The sequence below is a fragment of the Cimex lectularius genome, unplaced genomic scaffold (assembly GCF_000648675.2).
Source record: "Cimex lectularius strain Harlan isolate CLEC.00 unplaced genomic scaffold, Clec_2.1 scaffold53, whole genome shotgun sequence".
Classification (NCBI taxonomy): Eukaryota; Metazoa; Arthropoda; class Insecta; order Hemiptera; family Cimicidae; genus Cimex; species Cimex lectularius.
Genome location: NW_019392659.1, coordinates 1,589,832 through 1,613,858, shown reverse-complemented (window position 1 = coordinate 1,613,858; position 24,027 = coordinate 1,589,832). Strand labels below are relative to the sequence as shown.

Below are 24,027 nucleotides of genomic sequence, written 5' to 3'. Positions count from 1 at the left end.
GAGAGAGAGAGAGAGAGAGAGAGAGAGAGAGAGAGAGAGAGAGCGAGTCAGACAGACAAACAGCTACAGTGCCAAAGGGATTGGTAGATAGAGAACTAAATAGGTACATAGAAAGGTAAATATACGTAAAAAGTGAGGTAGATAAATGTACAGTGAAGAAAAAAGTTGAAGAGATAGATAAATAAATAGAGTGAAAGGGTGGGAGAGTGAGAGCGAGAATAGGGAGAGCGAGTGGGAGAGAAAAAGAGAGAGCGAGACAGAGAGATGGAAGGAGAGAGAGTGAGAGCGAGAATAGGGAGAGCGAGTGAGAGAGAAAAAGAGAGAGCGAGACAGAGAGATGGAAGGAGAGAGAATGAGAGAGAGAGAGGAAAATTAGATATCCGACAGGAGATAGATAAACATAGATAGAGACTGGGATGGAGATATATATAGTAGAAGTAAGGTAGTAAGAGAGAAAATGAATGAATATAATTTTATTTAAAAATAGTATAAATTTAGGTTGCGCATGAACTCTTTCACGATTAAGGAGAGAGAGAGAGAGAGAGAGAGAGAGGGAGAGAGAGGGAGAGGGAGCGAGAGAGAGATGGAGAAAGAGATAGCAGGAGAAAGGGCGGGAGATATATAAAGACGGAAATACAGACAGAGCGAGTGGGAAGTTATACAATTAATAAATATCGTTTTAGTTAAACAATAATGCAAATTTTATTTTCGAACGAAATCTCTTACAATTAACGAAATTGATTGATAAATGGATAGATAGATAGATAGATAAATAGATAGATACATAGAATATCATTTTATTTAAAAATAGTATAAATTTAAGTTGCGAATGAACTATTTCACAATTAAGGAGAGAGAGAGAGAGAGAGAGAGAGAGAGAGAGAGAGAGAGAGAGAGAGGACGGAAGATAAATAAAGATGGAAATAAAGAGATAGAGCGAGTGTGAAGGAGATATAATGAATAAATATCGTTTTAATTAAAAAATAGCGCAAATTTAATTTGTGAACGAACTCTCTTACAATTAACGAGAGAGAAAGAGAAAGATAGAAAACACTCTCACTAGTTTCCAAATACCTAGATTTTTATTAGTGGAACGTTTAGCAAATTATTTTAATATCGACCGTAAAAACCATTCTAAGCTGTCCTAACAGGGTTTAAGCACGTTGAGACAAGAATTTAGTTTCTGCTTTGCTAAGACTATTTTAACGCACGAGCGTAATGCGGGCAATGTAATTTTTCATTAAAAGTCAGCATTTTTGCTTAAACTATTACAAGCAAGTTGGGATGAATTTGTCATTAGCAAGTCATCTGTTATTTTAAAATGCCAGGTTAACCTGAAATATTAACGTTCAATTTTAACCTATAATAGATTAACTTCATTAATTTGATTATTAATTTCAGTTTTTAAGAAAAGGTTTGCATCACGAGAATTGTAATAGAAACCGTGATGCTTTCACGTATCTTGCATAAGTTCATTATGAAATGGATCAATTTGGTTGGACTAATCGGATGTTGCGCTAATTGGTCAAATGAATCATAATTGGAAGCGTTTGAAAACGTTATCAGCACCAAAAATTACATAATTAGACAGCTCGTCGATAATAGATTTCGTGTCAGGTTGATCAACATATCTAACTGGAATGAAGTACACATTTATAAAACGAAAGCCAATTGTGTAAATTGCTCCTTTAAATGTGAAATGAAATAAAATATTATTGAAAGATTCAAAAACTAAAAACACACCAATTTGTTAAATTAATTTAACAAAAATATACAATTGAATAACGTTGTTGTACATTTTACTGTTTATTTTCTTCGTGGTTCTTGATGATATTTTAATTTTATATGCGTAACTTGAGGCTTAACTTTCAGCTTCACCCGCTTTGAGTCGCCGGGGAGAGATAAGACTACTTAAATATAATTATTTAATAATTTTATCAATTAAAAAGCAATTAAAACTTCGTAATTTTCGATAACCACTAATTGAAAATTGAAACGAGAAAATGTGACAGTTTAATAAATAATATTACGGGAATGTTTGCAATACTTTGAAGAAGGATTTTCGTATAAATCGTCCAGGGGTCTAAATCACCATTTGTTTTCCGCCCGATTAAAAATCCTCTGGTGTAATGCTCGTTTGGCGTTTTAGAACGGGACAGGGGCAAATTACGTGGAAAAGGAGCTCGGGAATTTTCTACCTCGGGAAATGAAATAGTTTTCCGCATTAATAAAACTCCAAAGATGGCAACTTATTTTACAAAGGTGTTTTTGGAAGATGTTTCTTTGATGTCCGAAAGGCCCGAGAATAGGTTTTCAGTCTAGTTTTTGGGTATCACAATATCAAAACAAGTATACCTCTAAGTCGACAAAGGAAAAAAAATTAAACGTCGCACACACACATTTTTTCCTAGTTTATTTATACGTCTTCTGTACATGTTCTGTGGGTTAATAAATAAGTGATAAATGTTTCAAACGTTAATTTATATGTATAATATTCTCAGTATTAGCAATTAACATTTTATGTAAGGTTTTGGTTGAAATGAAAAAGCTAGTGTCACGAGCTGGGTTCGAATCCTCGGCCTTCGGCTCAATACGCCGCTGCTCTACCACTTGAGTTATCGTGACTTCCATCCACTCGGACACCAACTCCCCATCTCAACCTACCTTTCGAATGCCCATACTGGCATTTTCAATACGACACACAATCATGAGGAAAGCAAGAAGGAACGCCAAAAAATACCCTTAAAAATGGTACTTTTGCCTTCGAAAGACCTTCTATTTGGTGAAGGTCGTTCTAAATAATGATTTCCCCTTTATTGTAAAACTTTCAATCAGAATATTTAGATTTACATAATATCTATATATCTGCAGTAAGACAACCTAACTCAATTGCTAGTTAGAACTGCCCGTTAGTTAACAGTTATGTTTAAAAGTTGCTTAGTTTTCATGCAAATCGATCCAAACAGCTGACATAGGTCAAAATAAAGGTGAGTAATCCTATTAATTCTTTCCTGATTTTAATGTGTTCTCTGTTTTTTTTTTCTCTAGGAGTGGAACAACACAACCAAAATGGGTTTTTACGAACGTATCACCTTCAAACATTTCAAATATGGACATCAAGCCACTACCACTACACTTTCACATAAAACCAATACAACACTCCAAGAATAACACCACCTGCACTGAAGATGACCTTAATAAAGGTCGAAACGTTGGCAAAATATAAAAGAGGTGTTTTTTTCTAAAATACCTCATTAGGACAGCTCCTCACGACTTCATCAAATTACGAAACAAACCGTCACTAAGAAACACACAAATATGCTCAATTATGATCGCTAAACATATATGGATTATTATAACAACAATATCGTTTATTCATATGATTATTTGTATTATTCAGAAATCGTGATGTGCGGTCTGATCTGATGTAGGTTTTAGAAAAACAATTTTTTTATCGTGCCAACGTTTCGATCTTTATTGAGATCATCTTCAGCGCATGGGATTTACAAATATTGTTTAAAGTTAACAAAAACATGTAGGACATGGAAAAAAGTGAATTTATACACCTATGTGACACCAGACCGGAAAGTGTTTGTCTTCTGTGTGATTCTGCCATTGTTGCGTGTCGTGTTCACTAATCACCACCAGACATTTGTTTTTTTGAAGGAAGTAAAATATTTTTTTTAAAATTATCAATAGATTAATCTTTTTATATAAGGTATTGGTTGAAATGAAAAAGTTAGTGTCACGAGCGCGATTCGAACCCACGACCTTCTGCTCAATACGCTGCTCTAACCACTTGAGGTATCGTGACTTCGATCCACTCGGACACCAACTCCCCATTTTTCATTTCAATTAACACTAGAGCTGACAACATCATTGGTTATGTACTCAACATTCACCATCTTTTACTAAAAAACGTTAAAAATTTGAAACCAAACATTCTAAATAAATAGATCTGGATGATTGAAGGCAATCATTGTTTATTCATATGACTTATTGTAATTTTAAAGGAGCAATAATATATTTTGAATATTATCAATGGAGTTGGCAATATTGTTGGTTATAATCTCAAAATTAACCTATTTTAATGAAAAAAGTTAGCAGTCAGCAACCAATTCTAAATAAACAGAGCAAGATGATCGAAGGCAATACTTGCTTATTCATATGATTTGTTTTCATTTTTGCCGGAATATTTAATATATCTTTTAATATTATGGGCTCAACGCTAACCGTCTTTTCATGGAAAATGTACTTACTGTTAAAAATAATAAAATGGACGATAAAACAGGACCCGCAGAAAGTAATGTGTTTACATTACGAAAGGAAAATAACGTTCCCGGTTTAATTTACAAAAACGTTCTTCTATATCGGTGACTGATGTGGTGAAAGGTACGTCTCGGTAGAAAGGTCCTTGACAGACAATTTTTCCATCACCTTTTAAAAGGTTTTCAACCGGAATTCGGTTTTCCTCTTGTCGTCCTTCGGCAATATTCTCTTTGGAACGTTTTTCTCGTTACAAAACATCTCCCAATCTGTCGTTTGCAAATATTTCTTTCATTGATGTTTACAATTTCCAATGTTGTCACATTTCTGAAATGTGCAATAACTGTTGGATAAAAGTTTCTCTGGGGAAATTTAATACTCAATTAATAATTTTTCATTTTGTTTAGAGACGTGTATTAACAAATTACATTCTTTAGCACCTCTAATAAAATTGATTAAGGATATTTTTTGCATTAACTTAGAAAATTGTGCAGGTAATGAAAAACTGATATAGTGGTTTGGCAAGAAAGTAATGTCGTTTTTGAATTATAGGTTTAATAATCTAATTACATTTTGTCTATATTATTTTCATTTACAAATACTTTCGTTGAATCCCAAAATGAAAAGGCTGTGTTTCTCCTCAATTTCTATATTCAACGTCTTTAGTTGCGTCGTATTGTTAAATTTAATATGTAATTCAATTATTTAAGGTTTTTAGTTGAGAAAAAAGTCAATGTCACGAGCGGGATTCGAACCCACGACCTTCGGCTATATACGCCGCTACTCTACCACTTGATCTATCGTGACCGCGATCCGCTCGGACACTAACTTCCCATCTCAACCCCACCTTTTTGAATTTTCCCTCCTTTTAACCATTTGTCAAATGTCTTGTAATCTATTTGATTCTCGGCGACAACTGAAATGGCCACGGAGAGCTTTTGGTGAAGATGTATTTCATTTTAACTTATTCACTTCACTAGTTTTCGTGGTCCGCTTGACCAATTAATATCTTTCAATTAATTAAGTTTTTAACTAAAAACCTTAATTAATTGAAAGTTATTAATTGGTCAAGCTGACCACGAAAACTAGTGAAGTTGATAATTATGAAATCATGTCTTTAGATTAAATGAATTCAAGTAGTTTTTTAATTGATAAATTCCAAAGAGAAAAAATGAACTGTTGCAACTGACAATTTATGTGCGGTGGATGGTACTAATGCTATACATGGTCGTAACGTCCAAAGGTGATTTATTTGATGTGGAGAAGGAAATTTTGTTCTTGAAGATGATGCATTCAGTGGACGTCCTTCTGAGGTTGTCATATTATTGCATAGGCTAGAAGAAAACCCCCTTTTGACTAGCCGAAGAAAAGGAAAGACGTTACATTTGTACAAAACAACTATTCGAAATCACATCCAATGACGTGGGTTTGTTGAAAAGTATGTTACATGAATCCAACTCGAAATCAGCGGAAGGAATTTGGCGGTCACATCTCAATTTGATCTTCACTCCTCTGTCGTCACTCTTACGACCAATTATTTCATAAATTGGCATCAGTTGATGAAAAAAACAAAACAGAAAAGGTGTAGTTTTTTAGTACATTCACAACAACGCCTGCCCCCACGTTGTGTTGAAGACCATATAATTATTAACTAATCTGAATTGGAAAATTTTATCTCACCTGACATGTCCACTTATGACTACTATTTTTTTGGCCAATACAACATTTTTTAAAACACCTTTGAAAGTTTTGAAAGTGTTCAAATAACGTTTCCTGGACTCAAATGATTGAAGTTGTTACGCAAGAGGAATAGAAATGCTACCTGAACGATGGCGAGAAGTAATCGCAACCATAGGCAATACATCACTGAATAGTTAAAAATATGCCAAGTATAAGAAAATGAAAATACATACATCACAAAAGTCATAAATTTTCTTGCCGACAAAATTAAAGATGGCATTTTCTATCCCACGAGTCGTTAATAAAAGTTCTTTCGTTTAACTTTCTCTTGGATAATACGGAATTTATCAGTCGTGGTTGAATATAGATGAAACCTTGCGCAACATGTCGTCAGACGAGCATTGAAAAGTTACATCGACCGAGTTTCCGTCAACATGAAAGTTTAAGGATAAGTTCGTACGCGTTTGTATGATCACCTCAAAACCTCTTTTGAAATGTACTTTAGCGTCCGGAATATTACTCATATTATATTTAATAAAACATTGTTTCGAGAACCAAATTTACCAAAACGAATAATAATTACTGTCCATATTTTTTTCGAACTATATTATTATAACTAAAGCTACTAAATCAAGAATATTCTAACGACCAGAAGCCTAATACTAAAAAACGTAAACTTTTGTTTAATAACTATACGATATTATGCGCCAGTTTTGAGGTATAATTATCTGGAGAATGTTTAAGCAATAGTACTATTTCTTATATATTATATATATCCATATTGATAGCATTTACGAAAGATATTGATTGAGATAAAAAAATCGGCGTCACGAACGGGATTCGAACCCACGACCTTCGGATAAATACGCCGCTACCCTACCACTTGAGCTATCGTGACCTTGATCCGCTCGGACACTAACTTCCCATCTCAACCCCACCTCCCAAATTTTCCCTCCTTTTTGCCATTTTCAAATGTGAAATCTTTTTGATTCTCGGTGCCAAATTAAATGGCCACGTAGAGATTTCGTGAAGAGCTTTCTTCAGTTAATTATTAAATCCATTACAGTTCGTGGTCCGATTGACCAAGTAATATTTTCCAATTGATTAATGTTTATGTAAAGTTATTCGGAGATTGTGAGATACGGTCTGGTGTGTCGTAAGTTTTAGAAAAACATTTTCTTTATCGCGCCAACGTTTCGACCTTTATTGAGATCATCTTCAGGGCTGAACGTGTTTGTTTTCCGTATACATGTGTCATTCTTGTCTGTCCTGTTGAGAATGCCCTTAGGCTCCTTAAATAAAGATTGATTAATTGAAAAAAGATTATTTGGTCAATCGGACCAGAACTATAATGGATTTATATGTATTGTTTTAATAAATCTTGATCCTGAAGATGGCGATATAAGCAGCCGAAAACTCGGTAGAACCCGGAAGCTGTTCTTTTATTTTTTATTTCATCCGTCATTTGACCTTTATTTAAGGTATTGGTTGAGATAAAAAGTCAGCGTCACGAGCGAGATTCCAACCGACGACCTTCGGTTAAATACGCCGCTATTCTACCACTTGAGCTATCGTGAACTCGATCACTAACTTCCCATCTCAACCTCACCTCTCGAATTTCCTTTTCTTTTTGCCATTTTTCAAGTATCGTGTGAAAACTTTCAACAAGACGCTTTGTCGGCCTTTGACAAAAATGAACAGGTGGATACAATCTACTCCGATTTTTCAAAAGCCTTTGACAAGATGGGTCCCTCAATTTTGCTGAATAAGATATTAGCGACTTAGACTTACACAATGACTTTATTCAGTGTATTGCGTCATATCTAAAAGGCAGCACGCAAATTGTAAAATGTGTTAATTTTATGCCAAATGAATAAAATGCAACTTGAGGCGTACCACAAGCTGGACATCTGTCCGCTTTACTGTTCAAAATATTTATTAATGATCTGCATGCATAAAGTATAGTAACTTAAAAATGTTTGCTGACGATGTCAAAATTTATAAAACCATCAACACAGAGGGACCTAAACTCTTTAGAGTAATGCTGTGAAAATAAAAAAATGTATTTAAATTGAGAGAAATATAAGAATGTTATCTATAGTAGAAAAATGATCGATTTTGAGTGCAATTATGTGATCAATGTCTCTGTTCTAGAAAGACTTGATGTGATTAAAGACTTAGGTAGTTGGCATGATAAGAAATTAACATTTAGTAACCACATATACAAAATTCAAACTCATGGTATGAAAATGTTGGGATTTGTGGCAAGGAACTCAGTGACTTTAACAGTAAGACAGCCTTGTAAGTGTTATATTATTCATATGTGAGACCAATCCTTGAATATGGTAATGTAGTTTGGGCCCCTATGTACAGTAAGCCTACATTGTTTTTGGAAAGAGTAAAAAAAAAGTTCTTAAGAATTCCAGCATTTAAATTAAAGTTTGGTCCACTTTTGAATGAAATTGGTATCTTCTCTCGGGAAGAAAGAAGATTTCTCATTGACTCGCTCTATAATTTGTTACATACTAAAGTGGATAGTCCCAAGCTGATTGAATGTGCAAGAATTCATGTATCTCAATTTAATTCGAGGATAATTAGGACTTTTTGTCATACTCCGTGTTGAACCACATTCTTAGATGTTGTAAAGTTTCATTTCAAAATTAAAGTTCTTAATAAAAGAAAAAATCATGATGTTATACAAAGACAGTGTGTAGATGAGTAAAACTTGCGTGACAAATGAGAATAAATTGCTTTTCATTAAAAGAAAATGTAATGTGTAAGTGTGTGTGTGTGTGTGTGTGTGTGTGTGTGTGTGTGTGTGTGTGTGTGTGTGTGTGTGTGTGTGTGTGTGTGTGTGTGTGTGGAAAGCGTAATCAACACAAGTCTTCTATGTGCAACTTCAATATCTTTGAAGATATACCACTTCCATGCATTGTGTCCAATATTAAAAGCATTTAGAGTTAAATAGTATAATCAACAACTTTTGAGGGTAACTTTGATCAGGATCTTAAAAGATGATAAATGTAAAACATTTTACGACAGATATAAAAGCAATTAAGTATAGGAACGAATTAATAAGCGAGTTCAACTAAACATGATACAGTAGGGTAGAAAATCATAGACTGATTACGATGTATTGGGTTGTCCGGAAAATAATGCAGGATTTTGGTATTAAACAAAAAAAAAGAAACTAGTTACTTTAAAGCAATGTTCTTTAATCAAAATAANAATGAGTAATCCTGTAAACGTAAACAGAATATTTTATATAGATTTTTTTTAATGAAAACTTAAAATCCTGCATTATTTTCCGGACAACCCAATATTTGTATCTGAACTTTCATAATTCCATGTCGGTTGTTAATAACATCCATATTTATTTTAAAAAGCAAATGTATGGTATATATTGTTAAGAATAGAAATTTATGTTATATATTTATTGCACATTATATTGGTAATTTAATGTGTGCTATTTTTTTCAGCTGACTTCCAAGGTCATTGCTGGTTCCTCACATCTTTTCGGATTTTATTATTAGTACAGGTGCTGTAATTCATTCTGTAGCAAAAAATGGCTTAACCACATAAAAGCACAAAATATACACTATCTTTGTGTTAACGCTGTTAATTGTGCTAGGTCCTTCTTAGATCGAGAAAAATTATGAGATGTAAACTTACAAGAATCGGGTAATTAACATTGCTCGATCTAACAGGCCAGAGCCAATGTTAGGTGTTAGGTCGAAAATGTAGTCACATTTCTATCCGTTAGGGCGTAGGTAACCAACATGGCAGCCATGCATTTAACAGTTGTCTTTTGTTTACGCGTATTTTTATTCTTACGTACACATTAATTAAATCAGACCAATACATTTCTTTTGTTAATTTCTGACCTGTCCTTGTACTCTCATTCATATTAGATACATCCCATATCCTACAAAGCTGTAGGTGGTAAGACGTTAGGATTCAAGTTAGGTACGTCGGAACTAATATTGAATTGTCATTTGTTAGTATTTTCACGTGCATAGATAGCATTTTGAATGAAAGAGTTGATTAATTTTCCTTTTTATTAACTTCTGGCATCTTTCAATTTAACACAAAAGAAAACCAAAACAAACAACAACCTTCAAGGACTGTTATAGCTTTATTTTTGCTTCTACCAATCGTCACGCGCAGCATTGTGGAAAAATTAACGTTTAACATGCTACGAAAAGAAGGGGGCGTTCACGATCTTACTGAACGTTTCTCTATTCGAGTAGACACGAGTTAGCATCTTACAAACATCGTGAAAGCCCCTATTATATACCTCTTTGATTTTTTTTCCTGAGAACTTCTGATTGGATGCACCGGCTGCTGGAAGGCTTGGCAGGACCTACGTTCATTGAGTAGAGTGTGTTATAAGGTTATTTGAAACTTGTCGGATTTCCGTCCTAGTAATTGTCTTCGTAGTTGCCCAAGTCTTATGTTAAGTTGGTGTATTTTAAGTATATGGACTTTACGTCAATCTGATGCCTAGATATAGTCCTAAGTATGTGATTTGAATGGAAGTGGCACCCCTGCCTCGCTGATGTACAGTAGAGGTGGGATTGTTTTTTTGATTTATATATATATATATATATATATATATATATATATATATATATATATGTTACGTACTCGCTAGACCCTTAGCTGTTGCAACCCTTCACATTCCTCCCTTATCACACCTACACGTGTTCACTTCCTAGAAACCCCTCGTTCATTACATCCCCAAGCCTTTGCTAATATTAATATTTTTAATTGAATCCGTCTCGGGCTTTCATCGAGTATAGACCGAAGATTCCCTAATTGGAAGTGATTATTCCAGTTTTGTATTTATTCTTTGTGTAGTTCCGGGTATCTATAAGTTTTTGCGTAAATTGGTATTTCATCCTTTGTTCTAATTGTGTGCTTAATTTGACTTGTAAATGTTAATGGCTTATCGTCCAGATGGAATATATCTAAATATTGGCTAACTAAATTTTTTATAATAATTTTTTCTTCTTCGTTCATATGATCTGTACGCAGAGACGATAAAATTGATTGTTTGTCTTCTCCGCTTATACCGAATCTATTGTGATAATTTTTGTTTTCTGATATTTCCGTTAGCGGTATGTGTTTTTTTATTTTTACTTGTTGTGATTCTTTACCTGTATTGATTATTGGGCATAAAGCTTCATAGTTATGTACCCTAACTAGAGCTTCCGGTATTTCGACCTACCCACTCGTAAATTTGGTACTACAGCGTCACTTTTTTTTCATGTTCCTCACAGGGATTTTGATTATTTGTTCTGTTTCCCCTATTATTTCGAAGTTATAAATTTTTCACGAAGTGTTAAAATACTCTAATGGTATACACTTTGTAGGTATTTTCTATTAAATTAATATTAGATTTTAAAATTTTAAAATTGTCAATACCTAGCAGTATGTCAAATTCTGTGTGAAACTCGAACAAAAAGAATTTCAACTTGACATTGTTACAATTTATTAGTTCATCTAAGCTAATTACGGTGCTAAATTTTTCCGAGCTCTCGCCGTGAGCTGTTGATATTATAAACGTGTCGTATTTAATATATTCGCTAAAATATTTGTTTTAGATTTACAAACGATTTTGTGCTACCAGTATCGATCAAAATTTTCAAATTATATTTTGGAAATATTACGTAAGGTAATACTGATTTTTCTTTTCCGAGAGTCATTAAGTGAAATCTGGGGATGGATTTTGGCCTAATTCTAAAAAAATATTTCGTTTCTTCTTGTGAATTTGGCATATGTTCCATGAGTTTAATTTCTCTCCTCGAGTCTATATTATTAATTTCTTCAAATACATAATTATCTCGTACGATTGGGACGTTATATTGATTGGGAATGTAATTTGTGTGTCTTGGATTTGTTTTTGGGAAATGTCCATAATTTGTATCAATGTAATTACGAGTCGATGTGCTCATTGGTGTTGATTGTGTTCTTTTGGATGATAATTTTGATTAAAATTTGGCTGTGTGTAAGTTTTTCCTGGTTTGTAATTGTTTCCTTGGTTATAACCAGGAGGGTATGCGGGTTTTTGCGGTGAAAATTGTTTGGAGTTAGTGAATTTTCTGTCTGGGAATATGTTTACGATTGTCCGATTATTTCCTTGGACGTAATATTAAAAGTCGTTTGTGAGCATGCTAAGAGTTTCGTTTAAATCTGAAGGATTTCTCGCACGAATGAGAGATCCTATTTTATTACTAATTTAATTTTACCTATCAGATCTTATTATTAATTTTTATGGTATCTAATTATTGTTATATTGTTTGCTTTTAAACATAAAGTTCATGAAATACATTTTTTATTTTTAAAGAAATAATATAGAGGTGTCCGACTCCGTTTTAGAGATTTATTTCCCAAATATGATTCCTTTGATTTTGAGGTAGATCAGCGGTCAAATGGGGCGTCATCAAACCTTATGAGACGCAATAATTGTACAAAAAGTAATGCTCTACCTCAGCTGACGGACGAAAAGACCCGGCTTCAGTTTCTTGGACCTGTGGAATGTGTATTTACGTTATTACAATAAACTATTGTACTAATGAATAAATGCACCTATTTGAAACAACAATTTGACGAACTTTCCTCAGCCGAGCCATATCTGAAAAGTGGTAATCGACAGCGTAATGTCCACGATCAAAATTAGGCAAGCCTATGAACCAAATTCACGACGCAGAATTGCTGATCCGTGGAAGATGCTATTTGATCGTCTACCGTTAATTATTATAATGTACGACCGAAATTGAATGTAAAATCGTTAGGCCTAATCAGTCATTGTTTGGCTGTTGGCCATCTTCGTTTCAGATTCCATTGACGACAGGATGAAGGATACTCCTCTGACAGGAACAAAGAGTGAAAATGGGCGAGCTCAGATAGATCAATAACGGTCCAACTGGTTGTATCAGTTCAACGCGCAGTATACCCAACGTAAGAAGCCTACTTGAAAATAAAAAACTGAAAACACCTATAAAAGTAAAATAATTGTTTTTACTATTGTGTACTAGAAAAAAATGAATTGTATCGTGGATAAAAATAAAGAGTCCAATTTTTATGTTGTCTTAATGGTCTTGTTATATTTTGGTATGTTTAACTTCTCCGAATAGGATAAATAGAAATGATTAAGAACGACCTAAATTAAAAAGACAATTATAAAACTAACTAACTCATCCATAAATATGTCACTTCTCAGAAAACAGTAATGCAATGTTAATATGGTCTAACAATAATACAACTAATACCAAATAAGCAAAAAAAATTTCAGAAATTTAACAATATTACAAAAAGAAAATAGAGATAAAAACAAAATGCAAAACTGGCAAGCGTAGATTTTAATAAAGGACTTCGTAATGAGAGACTACCTGTTGGGTATGCGTAATAACGTCGACCCTCTCGAGAATATAATCACACTGGGTTGAACCTGGGGTGGTCCACGACTTTCCCCTGATGCTGAAACGCCCTTTGAGGACTGTAGACCTCGCCGGCCTCGTACAACTGTCGTCTGTGTACTTGTGCACCAAAAGGGAGAAGGTCTCGTTTTCAAAATAGACAAGGGAACGTAGAACGTATTCGGGCCCTTCCAGCACTTCGCACCTGAAAAAAATCGACATTTAACCTTCTTCATATAAAAAATAATTACCTTATTAATAAAAATCACAATTTATATTATATAAATTTTAGCACAAATATATTTTAAAGCTTTCTTGAACAGATGATATATCTATTTTATATAGTACAACTCTTACTGTTATGCTTGCGCAATAAAGTTTGCTAAATATGAATATAATGTTTCATAGTTCCCGCAAAACTCTTACTTAAAAAAATTCCAAGTAAGCCCTTGCTATTGGTAATTGTATATTCTAATAATATTTTAACTGGCAGACTGCGATTACATTATTTTTTACTTTTAGTTGAGGTAAAAAGTCAGTGTCACGAGTGGGATTCGAACCCACGACCTTCGGCTAGATACGCCGCTACTCTACCTCTTGAACTATAGTGACTTCGATCCACTCAGACACTAACTTCCCATCTCAACCCCAAGTTTTGAATTTTCCCTTCTTTAATTAATTGAAAGATACTAATTGGCCAAGCGGACCACGAAAACTAGGGAATTTAATTATTTAAATAACATCAATTTATCCAATAACTGTGTTTTAGTGTCATTTGACTTTAAATACTTTATTCACAAATATCCCCGTTGAAGAATGTACTAAATTCATAAAGAAAAAACTTACCGAGAATTATATTAACGAATTTATAAAAAATGATAAAATAGACCTCTTAAATATATGCCTACTTTAATTCACTAATTTCGTGGTCCGCTTGACCAATTAATATATTACAATTAATTAAGGTTTTTAGTTGAGATGAAAAAAAGTTAATGGCACGAGAGGGATTCGAACCCACGACCTTCGGCTAGATACGCCGCTCCTCTACCACCTGAGCTATCGTGACCTCGATCCACTCGGACATCAACTCCCCATCTCATAAGGTAAATATTCATGGATAATTTCGAAAAAAAATCTATTCAAATCAAAGAACAAATTGATTAAATCTGTTCATTTCTGGAAACGCTATGCAGACGATATTTTATGTATATGGTCTGGAACATTACAGGATATCAAATCATTCATCCAACAAATTAATTATCCACACCATAATATAAATATTACATTGGACATTAACAAAGATGAAATTTTACATTGAACATTTTAAACATAAAATTTTCCAAAGTAAACAACCTAATTGAAATAGACGTATTCAAAGTCCACAACTACAGACACTGATACCAGCGGATTTTTCCCACCCATGGTCCCAAAAGGCTACTGGTTTCATTTGGCTCATAGACCGTAAGTTAAAACTTCCATTAAGTTAAGACTTCCACCTACTAGCTATAAAAATGAATGGAAAACTATTAAAACCTTAGAAGAAACAATGGGTATATAGAAATATTTATTGATAGTTAAAAGAATAAAAAAAATTAACGTTAAAAGAATCAACAATATGACCACCCCAACATAAATGAATCATTTTCCGTTGTTTGCCAAACGTTGGTGAATTATCAGAAAAAGTTAGTAAAATTTTTGAACAAGAAGGTTTTAGAATAGCTTTTAGAAGTACGGGTTAACTTAAAAACTTCCTAGCAAAACCTAAAGACAAAATAGACAACTTAGCAAAAAGAATACACCAACTTAATTATAATGATTATGACATTAAATATTTAGGACAAAGCGGTAGAGATATAAAAACGAATATAAAAGAACACTTGCCTAAATGGAACAAATTTTCGGAATTTAAGGACCTTCTAAAAGAAGCAAAACATAAATTCAATTCACGTTTAAATACAACAGTGTTACATAGTTTCAACAAAGGGAAAGAACTAGATTGGTTTGGGAAATTTGAAATTAAGAAATGTAAAATTGAACATGGAGATAAATTCATTAATAATTTTAAATATGTACGTAAATAATATTTAACGTCCAAATAATTGAATTAATTAATTAAATTATTATTAATTTGATCATAATATAATAATCCATTATTAAAGTATTATTCTAATTTTTATATTTTATTTTTAATCCTAATTTATAATTAATTTCTCACAGTATTTACTATTATGATATTTACTTTTCTTATAATTCCTGCTTTTCGCACGTTCAAAATTGAGCGGCATTAAAAACAAGCTTCTCATTGGAACGTCACGTTGGCGGGGGTATCGGGGGGTTCACTTTTGCAATTCATGTCGAGAGACGTGGTCGTAGAACTCCTTCATTCTGATGATGAGCTAAAAGCTCTTAATCCGGATCATTGCAAAACAACCTATTGCGAGAAGAAACTCTCTTTTTAAAAAAAGGATTAGGCTAAAATCCGTACATGTACTTATATAAATATAAACAAACCCCAGAGTTGAACCTATCACTTCCGTAGTATTCAGGCTTTTCTAATTTACAATTAATTACCAGCAGATCTTGAGAATCATCCACCCTGGAGTTAGCAGTCCAGACAACGAGGCTGGGCTAAAGAGGATATCAAACCTGGGCCATCCAGCTTCCAACGCTATCACAAAACTGTCAGAACTATATACAAAAAACAAGCACCAATTATATAATCAACCTAATTGAAATTCGATGGGATGCTCGGTATTACGCCGTCGGCCCTCTATCACTATGCGCTCACGCTAATAAATACATTCATTATCGATAAATGCTAGGAACACAAAACTATATACACTGCCCAACATGTTCTTTTACGTGCTCATGGAAAAAAAAAAGCACAGATCAATTTGAAGTATTCGTAAAAAGGGGAATATACTCTATACTTACAAATAAATATGGAAGTGAGAACGAACTGGTACGCAAAAAGATACAAAACAAATAGAAATAATGTATTTAATAATTTAAAGAAAATTACGGAAACTTTCATTACGCAACTCATAAAAACCATCAACAACATTAAAAAATGCTGTCACATTCAATTTTGCTGTCGGGTACAAAGAGACGGGAAATACGACCGAGTTGAAAAACAAAGATTTTTAATGCATTCAACTCGAATAAACTTGTGAAAACTTTTATTATTTAACCCTTTCAAAAAACACTTCACAGCATATAAAAACGAACCGACAATCACCGTTCAAAATGACCGACTGGATATAAAATAAACAAAGCTCGGATTTTAACCATCAAAGTCAACGACACATAAAAACATTGACATGACATGCTCGTTTCAACATGTACAGAACTATAAAGGGATCCGAAAATTTTAAAAATTTCTCATCGGAGATGGTGAAATGACAAAACTGGTCTGACAGATCTAAGCTGATAATTTTATTATTGTAGTGAACGACAAAACTACAAAATAAGTAAAAATAAAAATCAACCAAAAAATGTCTAGCACAATTATAATACAAATAAAACAGCCTAAATTTCATTTATTTACTATTTTGATGAATTATTTGTCAATATTAATCAATAAATACAATGGACCAGGAATTTACGCTATTAGTATTAGCAGGCATTCTTTAGCATCATTTATCTACGGAGTTCGTGCAGCCAAGAGGATTATCGACGGCAGTAGGATCCTGCGTTTCGATAGGGATGGTAAATCATTGAGTAGCCCCCTGTCGTTACGTTATCGCTTTTCCACTCTTTTCCTTTGACAGTCGGGTATGATTTGTGTACGTTTATATTCTATCAAGAAAAAAAAATGTGTCAAAATTTGTTAAATGTTTATAATATACATGTATTGCTAACTTGTCCTTTGATGATATACCTTTTTTGTTGTTTTTGTTTATATTAAGTACATAAGCTATTAAACAAATTTAACGAAAGACCCACACTACCGGATTTAAAAGATAATATAAAACAAATTGTTTATATTAACGGACATTTCAATTAACAATTAAAGAAATTTAAAATAATATCAAGAAAAACCTATTTCACGCCTGCAAATCCTTGCACTTTTAGCCTGACAGACATTTTAAGAAGAAGAAGAAAAATAACTTTATTATGGGACCGGTGTCCCCTACGAATAATATACATGAAATAAATCTTAGCACCATGTATACAGGTAAGGCAAGCCATAAAAAAAAAAAAATAACAAGAATATTAAACAAACATATCAAATATTAACGTAAGGTCTCTGATTGGAGGGAGAGGAGGTGTTTATAGGTGGAATTTAAAGGAGGAAAAGGAGGCATGACGAATTGAAAGGGGAAAGGGAGTTTAGGGGCTCGGATAAAAAAGGATCTTTCGTAGGTATGGGTTGTAGGATGCGGAAGGATAAGGTCAATTAAGGATGAGCAGGGGTTACGAGTGTGATGTGAGGAGTTGAACTGGAGGGATTTGGTGATGTATGGAGGACGGTGAGTGTGGATCCACTGGAAAAGGAAGCAACCTAGGAAATACTGTGCACGGAAAGAGGGGTAGAGCCAGGAAAGTTGGGAATACAACCCCGACAACCGAGACCCCGCGCTTCAATCGCGCATTCCTCCCTTCTGTGAGATCACGTTTGCCACACAGCTGTAATTGAAGAAGGGAAGTATAAGAGAAGATAGGACTTTGGTGGAGAAAGGTAAGCCAGGACCGACGAAATAGGTTGAGGGAGGCGATACAATGGCGGGAAATTTGGGAAATGTGAAGATGCGAGGAAAGGTTTTGGTCTAAGACTACTAGGTTATTAACCCAGGAGCAGAAGGATATGGGATGGATATTTAACGTGAGAGGTGGGATGCTGGGGAGGGAATTGAGGAGTTGCCAGGATCCAATAATAATGGCGATGGATTTGGACTGTTTGAGGACTAAGGAATTTTTATGTGCCCATTCGTTGTTGGAATTTAGGTCTTTTTGGACCTTGGCCGAATGAAAATCGGAAGGGTGGAAAGATATGTATATTTGGGAGTCATCGGCGTATAAGTGGTAGTCTGGATAAAGTCGGGCAGGTCGTTATTATAAATGGAGAAAAGGATAGGAGAGATGCTAGAGCCTTGGGCACCCGACATTTTAATGAAAGAAAGTAAGAGCTAATTTCATTCTCATTTTCACTGATTGGTTCGTACTTGGAATTATATAGCAATCGTATTTAAAAATTATAGAATTAAAAATAGATTTTTGAGGCATATGTAATGGTACATGAGGAAATCGGCGTATAGGCGGTAGTTACAGGATTGGATGGAGTCGTGCAGATCGTTAATATAAATGGAGAAAAGGATAGGAGAGATGCTTTAGCCTTGAGCCACCCCAGATTTTGTCGGGAGGAAGGAAGAAGGAATTTCATTTCCAATAATTGGTTCGTACTTCAGTTTATATAGCAATCGTATTGAAAAATTATAGACTTAAAAATACATTTTTTAGGTATATATAATGGTACATGAGGAAATCGCCCACAGTAGCGATCTGAGTTCGATTCGCATATGATATTTTAATTGAGACTAAAATTTAAAGAAAATGAATGAACGATGAATCATATTATGGTCAACATACTGGCCCAATTAGAGTTGTAAAACAGTAGAACTATATGTTATTATCCTAATAGTTTTTTGAGCTTAATTTATCACTATCATTACGCTAAATGATCGACTTTGCAGCATGTATACATACACGCGTGTACTTTATTGAGCTTGTCACTTCTCGCAGAATACCAGCAATTCCAGCTTTATCATTTACAATAATTTAACGGCAGGCCTCGAGAATCACCCTTCACGGATGTTAGTAGTTTGGGCTCAGACCTCAGTCTCATCAGTGCAGCAGCCGAGTTGAGGTGCGTTGGCTACCAACAGCTAGGTTATTTCAATCTCCAACGCAATCAGTTCTTAAAACTAAACCCATTCACCCTCTTCCCAATTTTAGAAACATTCTTACATAATTACGTACCATTCATTTAGTTAGGGTGAGAGTACTCGAGATTCTTCCATTACGAGTTACACGCAATATTTGACCATGTTAATTGAGGGATAGTAGGGTACTTATTATTCCGTCATTGGCCATATACATTAATTTTCATTACACCCTAGGGGGCACAAAACTATCATTACTGTATACAACAAACGATTTGGTTTCAACATGGGTGGCATTCACGCTTTCTATCTAGAGCCAAAGAGTACCACCCTTCAATTAGGGCAACCCTTCTCTACATAGTGGCCACATATGCTGAATTTGGCCCGTGTGTCGCATCGTATTTTTAATTAAATATATTTATTTTATTTATTGCTATCTGTACTGTAACCGGGTAATTAAGTCGTGGCCCGGAGTTGGTGTGTATGTTGTTGGCTCGGACGCTTTGAACTATGGCCGGGACTGTAGCGGGCGGAGAGGAAGCCACATCAGCACTGTCAGGATTCCACGAGTCGTCCTACGAGCGTGTTCGAAGATTTTTCATCTACCGGACTATCGTTTCCTTTCTCGTCATCGGATACCGTCTCGTGTCTGTTTCGGAGAAGATAAAGAGTGAGTGCTCACTTTAGACATTTTATTGTATGTTAAAGGCCTAAATGTTATGTATATAGTTTTAATTTCGTTAGGATAAGTATCTTAATTTCATTTCGTTATGTGTAAATATATTTAGTTAACCATCACACTTTTATTTCTTTGTGTTTTCTTTAATTTCTTTACTTAACAAATAGCCAGGTCCATTGCGAACCCTCCCATCTCACGTGGAGCTATCTCCTGACCGCCAACATTTGTTCCCCCCCCCTTGATAGTTAAAAGACTATCTGGCGCCCGTACAAAATTTTCTTTTGGTCTGGACAAACCAGACCGGGGGTTACAGTGCATAATATATATTGAGCAAATAGTTAGTTATAAACAAATCTGACAGACCAGTCAGATTTGTTGGCAGTGGGGAGAGAAACTAACTTTTATTTAATTGGGAGGAGGGGAGTTAAAGTTAATACGGTGGGTTAGATAGAAGGTCACGAGGCCATCGTCGTTTCAAACGGCGTGGAGGATTGGAAGGGTGAGATGTTGAGCAAAGAGTTAGGGCTAGTGAGTTAGGGTGGAAGTGGTTTAGAGTGAAAAGTGAAGAAGCGTGTTCCGATAAGATCTTTCACAAAAGGGATTTTAAGATCTTTATGGATCGTTTGATTGGTGACATAGAACGGAGAATTGAGGATACGGCGGAGAACTATAGATTGAAAAGACTGATATTGGATGATTTGGCCGAGCCCCACAGCTCGACTCCGTAGGTCCAAATAGGTCTGATGAGTGTTTTGTAAGCAGTTAGTTTGTTATGTCTGCTTAGTTTCGATTTTGGTCTAAGAAGGTGTCTGAGTAATCCATATCTTTTGTTAAGTTCTTGCCGTTTTAATCGTTTATGTGGGTTCCAAGTAAGATATTAGACATAGCAAAAGATATTGACTACTCAGACGCCATCTTGGACCAAAATCAAAACTAAGCATGCATAACAAACTAACTGCTTACAAAACACTCATCAGACCTATTTGGATCGTATTTTTACGTTATTAATCCCAATTTTTATTTATTTTGAAAGCCGTTTTGAGTTAATAGAAATGCTAATTTGTTAATTACTTTTTATCAGCTTATTATTAATTATATCATTACTGAATTAAGAATACACATTTTTTTTTTTTGAAAAATTTGTATCCCAGGCGGGATTCGAACCCGCGACCTTCGGCTAAATATGCCCCTGCTCCATTACTTGGGCTAACGTGACTTCCATCGCCCATGCCACAAACTTCCCATTTCGACCCCACTTTTACTCCAATTGAGTAATTAATAGAAATGTTTCAAACGCATTTATGCGCTTTAAATAAAATTGGTATAAAACAATTTATTCCATCATTTCATTTTTACTTGTTTATTATTACAATTATGTTAGATTTACATTATTATAACAACTTTTCCTCTTCAGATTCATATCGACATGTTCTTTTAAATTAATCTCTGTTTCAATCATGACTTCAGAAAACAAGCTGTAAAATGTAGAGTTCAAATCTTCTTTAACGTCTTTACTAGGTGAAAAAATGACAAAATTGTTGGGATCACCAAGCATTCGGCAATATTATGTTGCCATCATCAGGGCCTATTTATTAAGAAAAAATATACATAATTAATATAAATTTAACAATGAACAATTAAAACAATAATGCATACTTTCCCAAGAGAGAAGAGAAAAAAATTCTCATCGGACAAAACTAATGTAAAAGTGCTTTGGTTTATGTTATACATGGCCAGCATTCAGTTATACATGGTGAACAAGACATCTATGTAAAGTAGTGAGTAATTAGAGGGCGCATAATGGAGAGTGCACAGAGCCTGGTAGCCTTCACTAACTGTAACAGTCCAACCTTAGGTGAGGCGACGTTGTGTCGTGTTCTCATCTTGATTGTAATCCTTTGTACATTTGATTTATATCATCAATAACAAGCTGTAATTCTAGTCATTAAAATAACTTTAACTTAATATGTGTGGTGATTAGTGACCGTTAATCGATATTTATTTAGAAATCTTGAGATCCGGTCTGGTGTGATGTAGGTTTCAGAAAAACATTTTCTTTATCGTGCCAACGTTTCGATCTTTATTGAGATCATCTTCATTGTTAACAAATAAATCTGACGAAATCTACAAGATCAACTGTTTAAACTGTCCGGCAACTTACATCGGTCTTACATCCCAATATCTGGACAAGAGAGTAAAGCAACATATCTATGATTGCAAAATACCTAAGTAAAATCCTATAGCACTCTCTACTCACCATCTTGAACACCAACACAATTTCGACTTCAAAAATCCAAAAATATTACATACAGAACAAACCAAACATAAACGTAATTTCTTAGAAATGGTTTATATCAACCGAGATAAACACAGTATCAATTACAGAACAGATACATGTAAACTCAGTCGCAGATACGCCAATATCATTAATCAAATTCAATACAGATAACATACCTATATCATCACATTACATTCCACACATCAAATATTTTTCACATATTCTAATTTCCCAACAATTTAGCTTTCCTTTTCTTATTTATCCCTTTCTATATAATGTTGAATGTATAATCTGGCCGAACCATTACCAACACATTGTTTCCCTTCGTCGGCTCTTTTTACCTCAAAGAAATGTCTTTTCTATACCGACATCCTTCCCCACCCTTTCAAAATCCAACGTATATAAACGCAAAATAGAAGAATCTCACTGGCACTCTCGACACGACACGCAAGAATGGCACAATTACACAGAAGACAAACACTTCGAGTGAGTAGAAATACTTTGATTGAATATAAAAAATATATTTTGCATTGTATAAATTCACTTTTCCACATCCTAAATGTACTTGTTAAATGTAAATAATGTTTGTAAATCCCAGGCCCTGAAGATGATCTCAATAAAGATCGAAACGTTGGCACAATAAAGAAAATGTTTTTCTGAAACCTACATCACACCAGACCGCATCTCACGATTTCTAAATATGTAACAAACCCTCTGTGATAACATGTTTTTAATGTCAAAAAAAGCTAGTAAGAACAAAAACTGTTGGACTTGTAATTATATGAATTCATTAGTGAGGTAATTATTAAAAAATGCTATTATATATATAAAATATTATTTTTTGTCAATTGTTAATGTTATATGCGAATAATTACTCACTATTTTACATAGATGTTTTATTCACCATGTATAACTGAATGCTGGCCATGTGCTTCATAACCTAAACCAAAGCACTTTTACATTAGTTTTTTTCCGATGAGAATTTTTTTTTTCTTCTCTCTTGGGAAAGTATGCATTATCGTTTTCATTGTTCATTGATAAATTTATATTAATTATATATATTTTTTCTTAATAAATAGGCCCTGATGATGGCAACATAATGTTGCCAAACGCTTGGTCATCCCAACACGTTTGTTTTTCTTTCACCATTCATTTGTTTTTCAATAGAAATTCTTGAATTGGATACCACGGTGGAGTGAATTCCACTGCTCAAATCTACTCACCTTTTGAAAAATAATCTGGTTTTGAATTTGATTTATGTCCTTTAATTTATTATTTAAAATGTACAATTTTATACCTTACGAAATTTAACATGCTGATTAGATTTACTTTTTGTATTTTATTGACTATTATATAAATTAATATAGAAAGAAAATTAAAGTAAGTTATTGTTTGTTCAAAAAAACATTTGCCCTTTTCCTTTCTAAAAGCCCGTATTACATGATCGATTGGATCTCATCGTCTCTCCAACGTTTGTTCCAATTATTGTCTTGTTTGAGTTGCTTCTGATACCGGAGGAACCGCAGGGTCTAACTTTTACTTTTCGCATCGGTGGCAGGGGATTGTGGAAAAGGGTATCGGAGGAGTTATGTCAGTGGGACCGATATATCTCCCGGCTCTCCTCAAACTTTATGCCGATCAGAACTCGGAAAAAAGTTGTTACACTTGGTCAAAGGGGAATCGAGTGTGTCTCAAAAGTGAAAATCTAATTTTTCAACTAAAGCTGCACATTAGGTTTATTGACCGCATTCCAGTCGGACAAAGCAACCGGGATGAAGACAATGGCGTACGGATGATAAATTAAACTCTGATCAACCCTCA

At 34.2% G+C, this 24,027-nt stretch overlaps 1 protein-coding gene across 1 annotated transcript in view; it reads right to left on the bottom strand.

The window, feature by feature from the left end:
- LOC106669076 (protein APCDD1-like) overlaps positions 1–24,027 on the bottom strand; it is a 653,476-nt gene that overhangs the window by 204,304 nt on the left and 425,145 nt on the right. Inside the window, exon 3 of the mRNA XM_014398337.2 lies at positions 13,341–13,572. Within this exon, the coding sequence (XP_014253823.1) occupies positions 13,341–13,572 (232 nt within the window). The remainder of the gene's footprint in view (positions 1–13,340; positions 13,573–24,027) is intronic.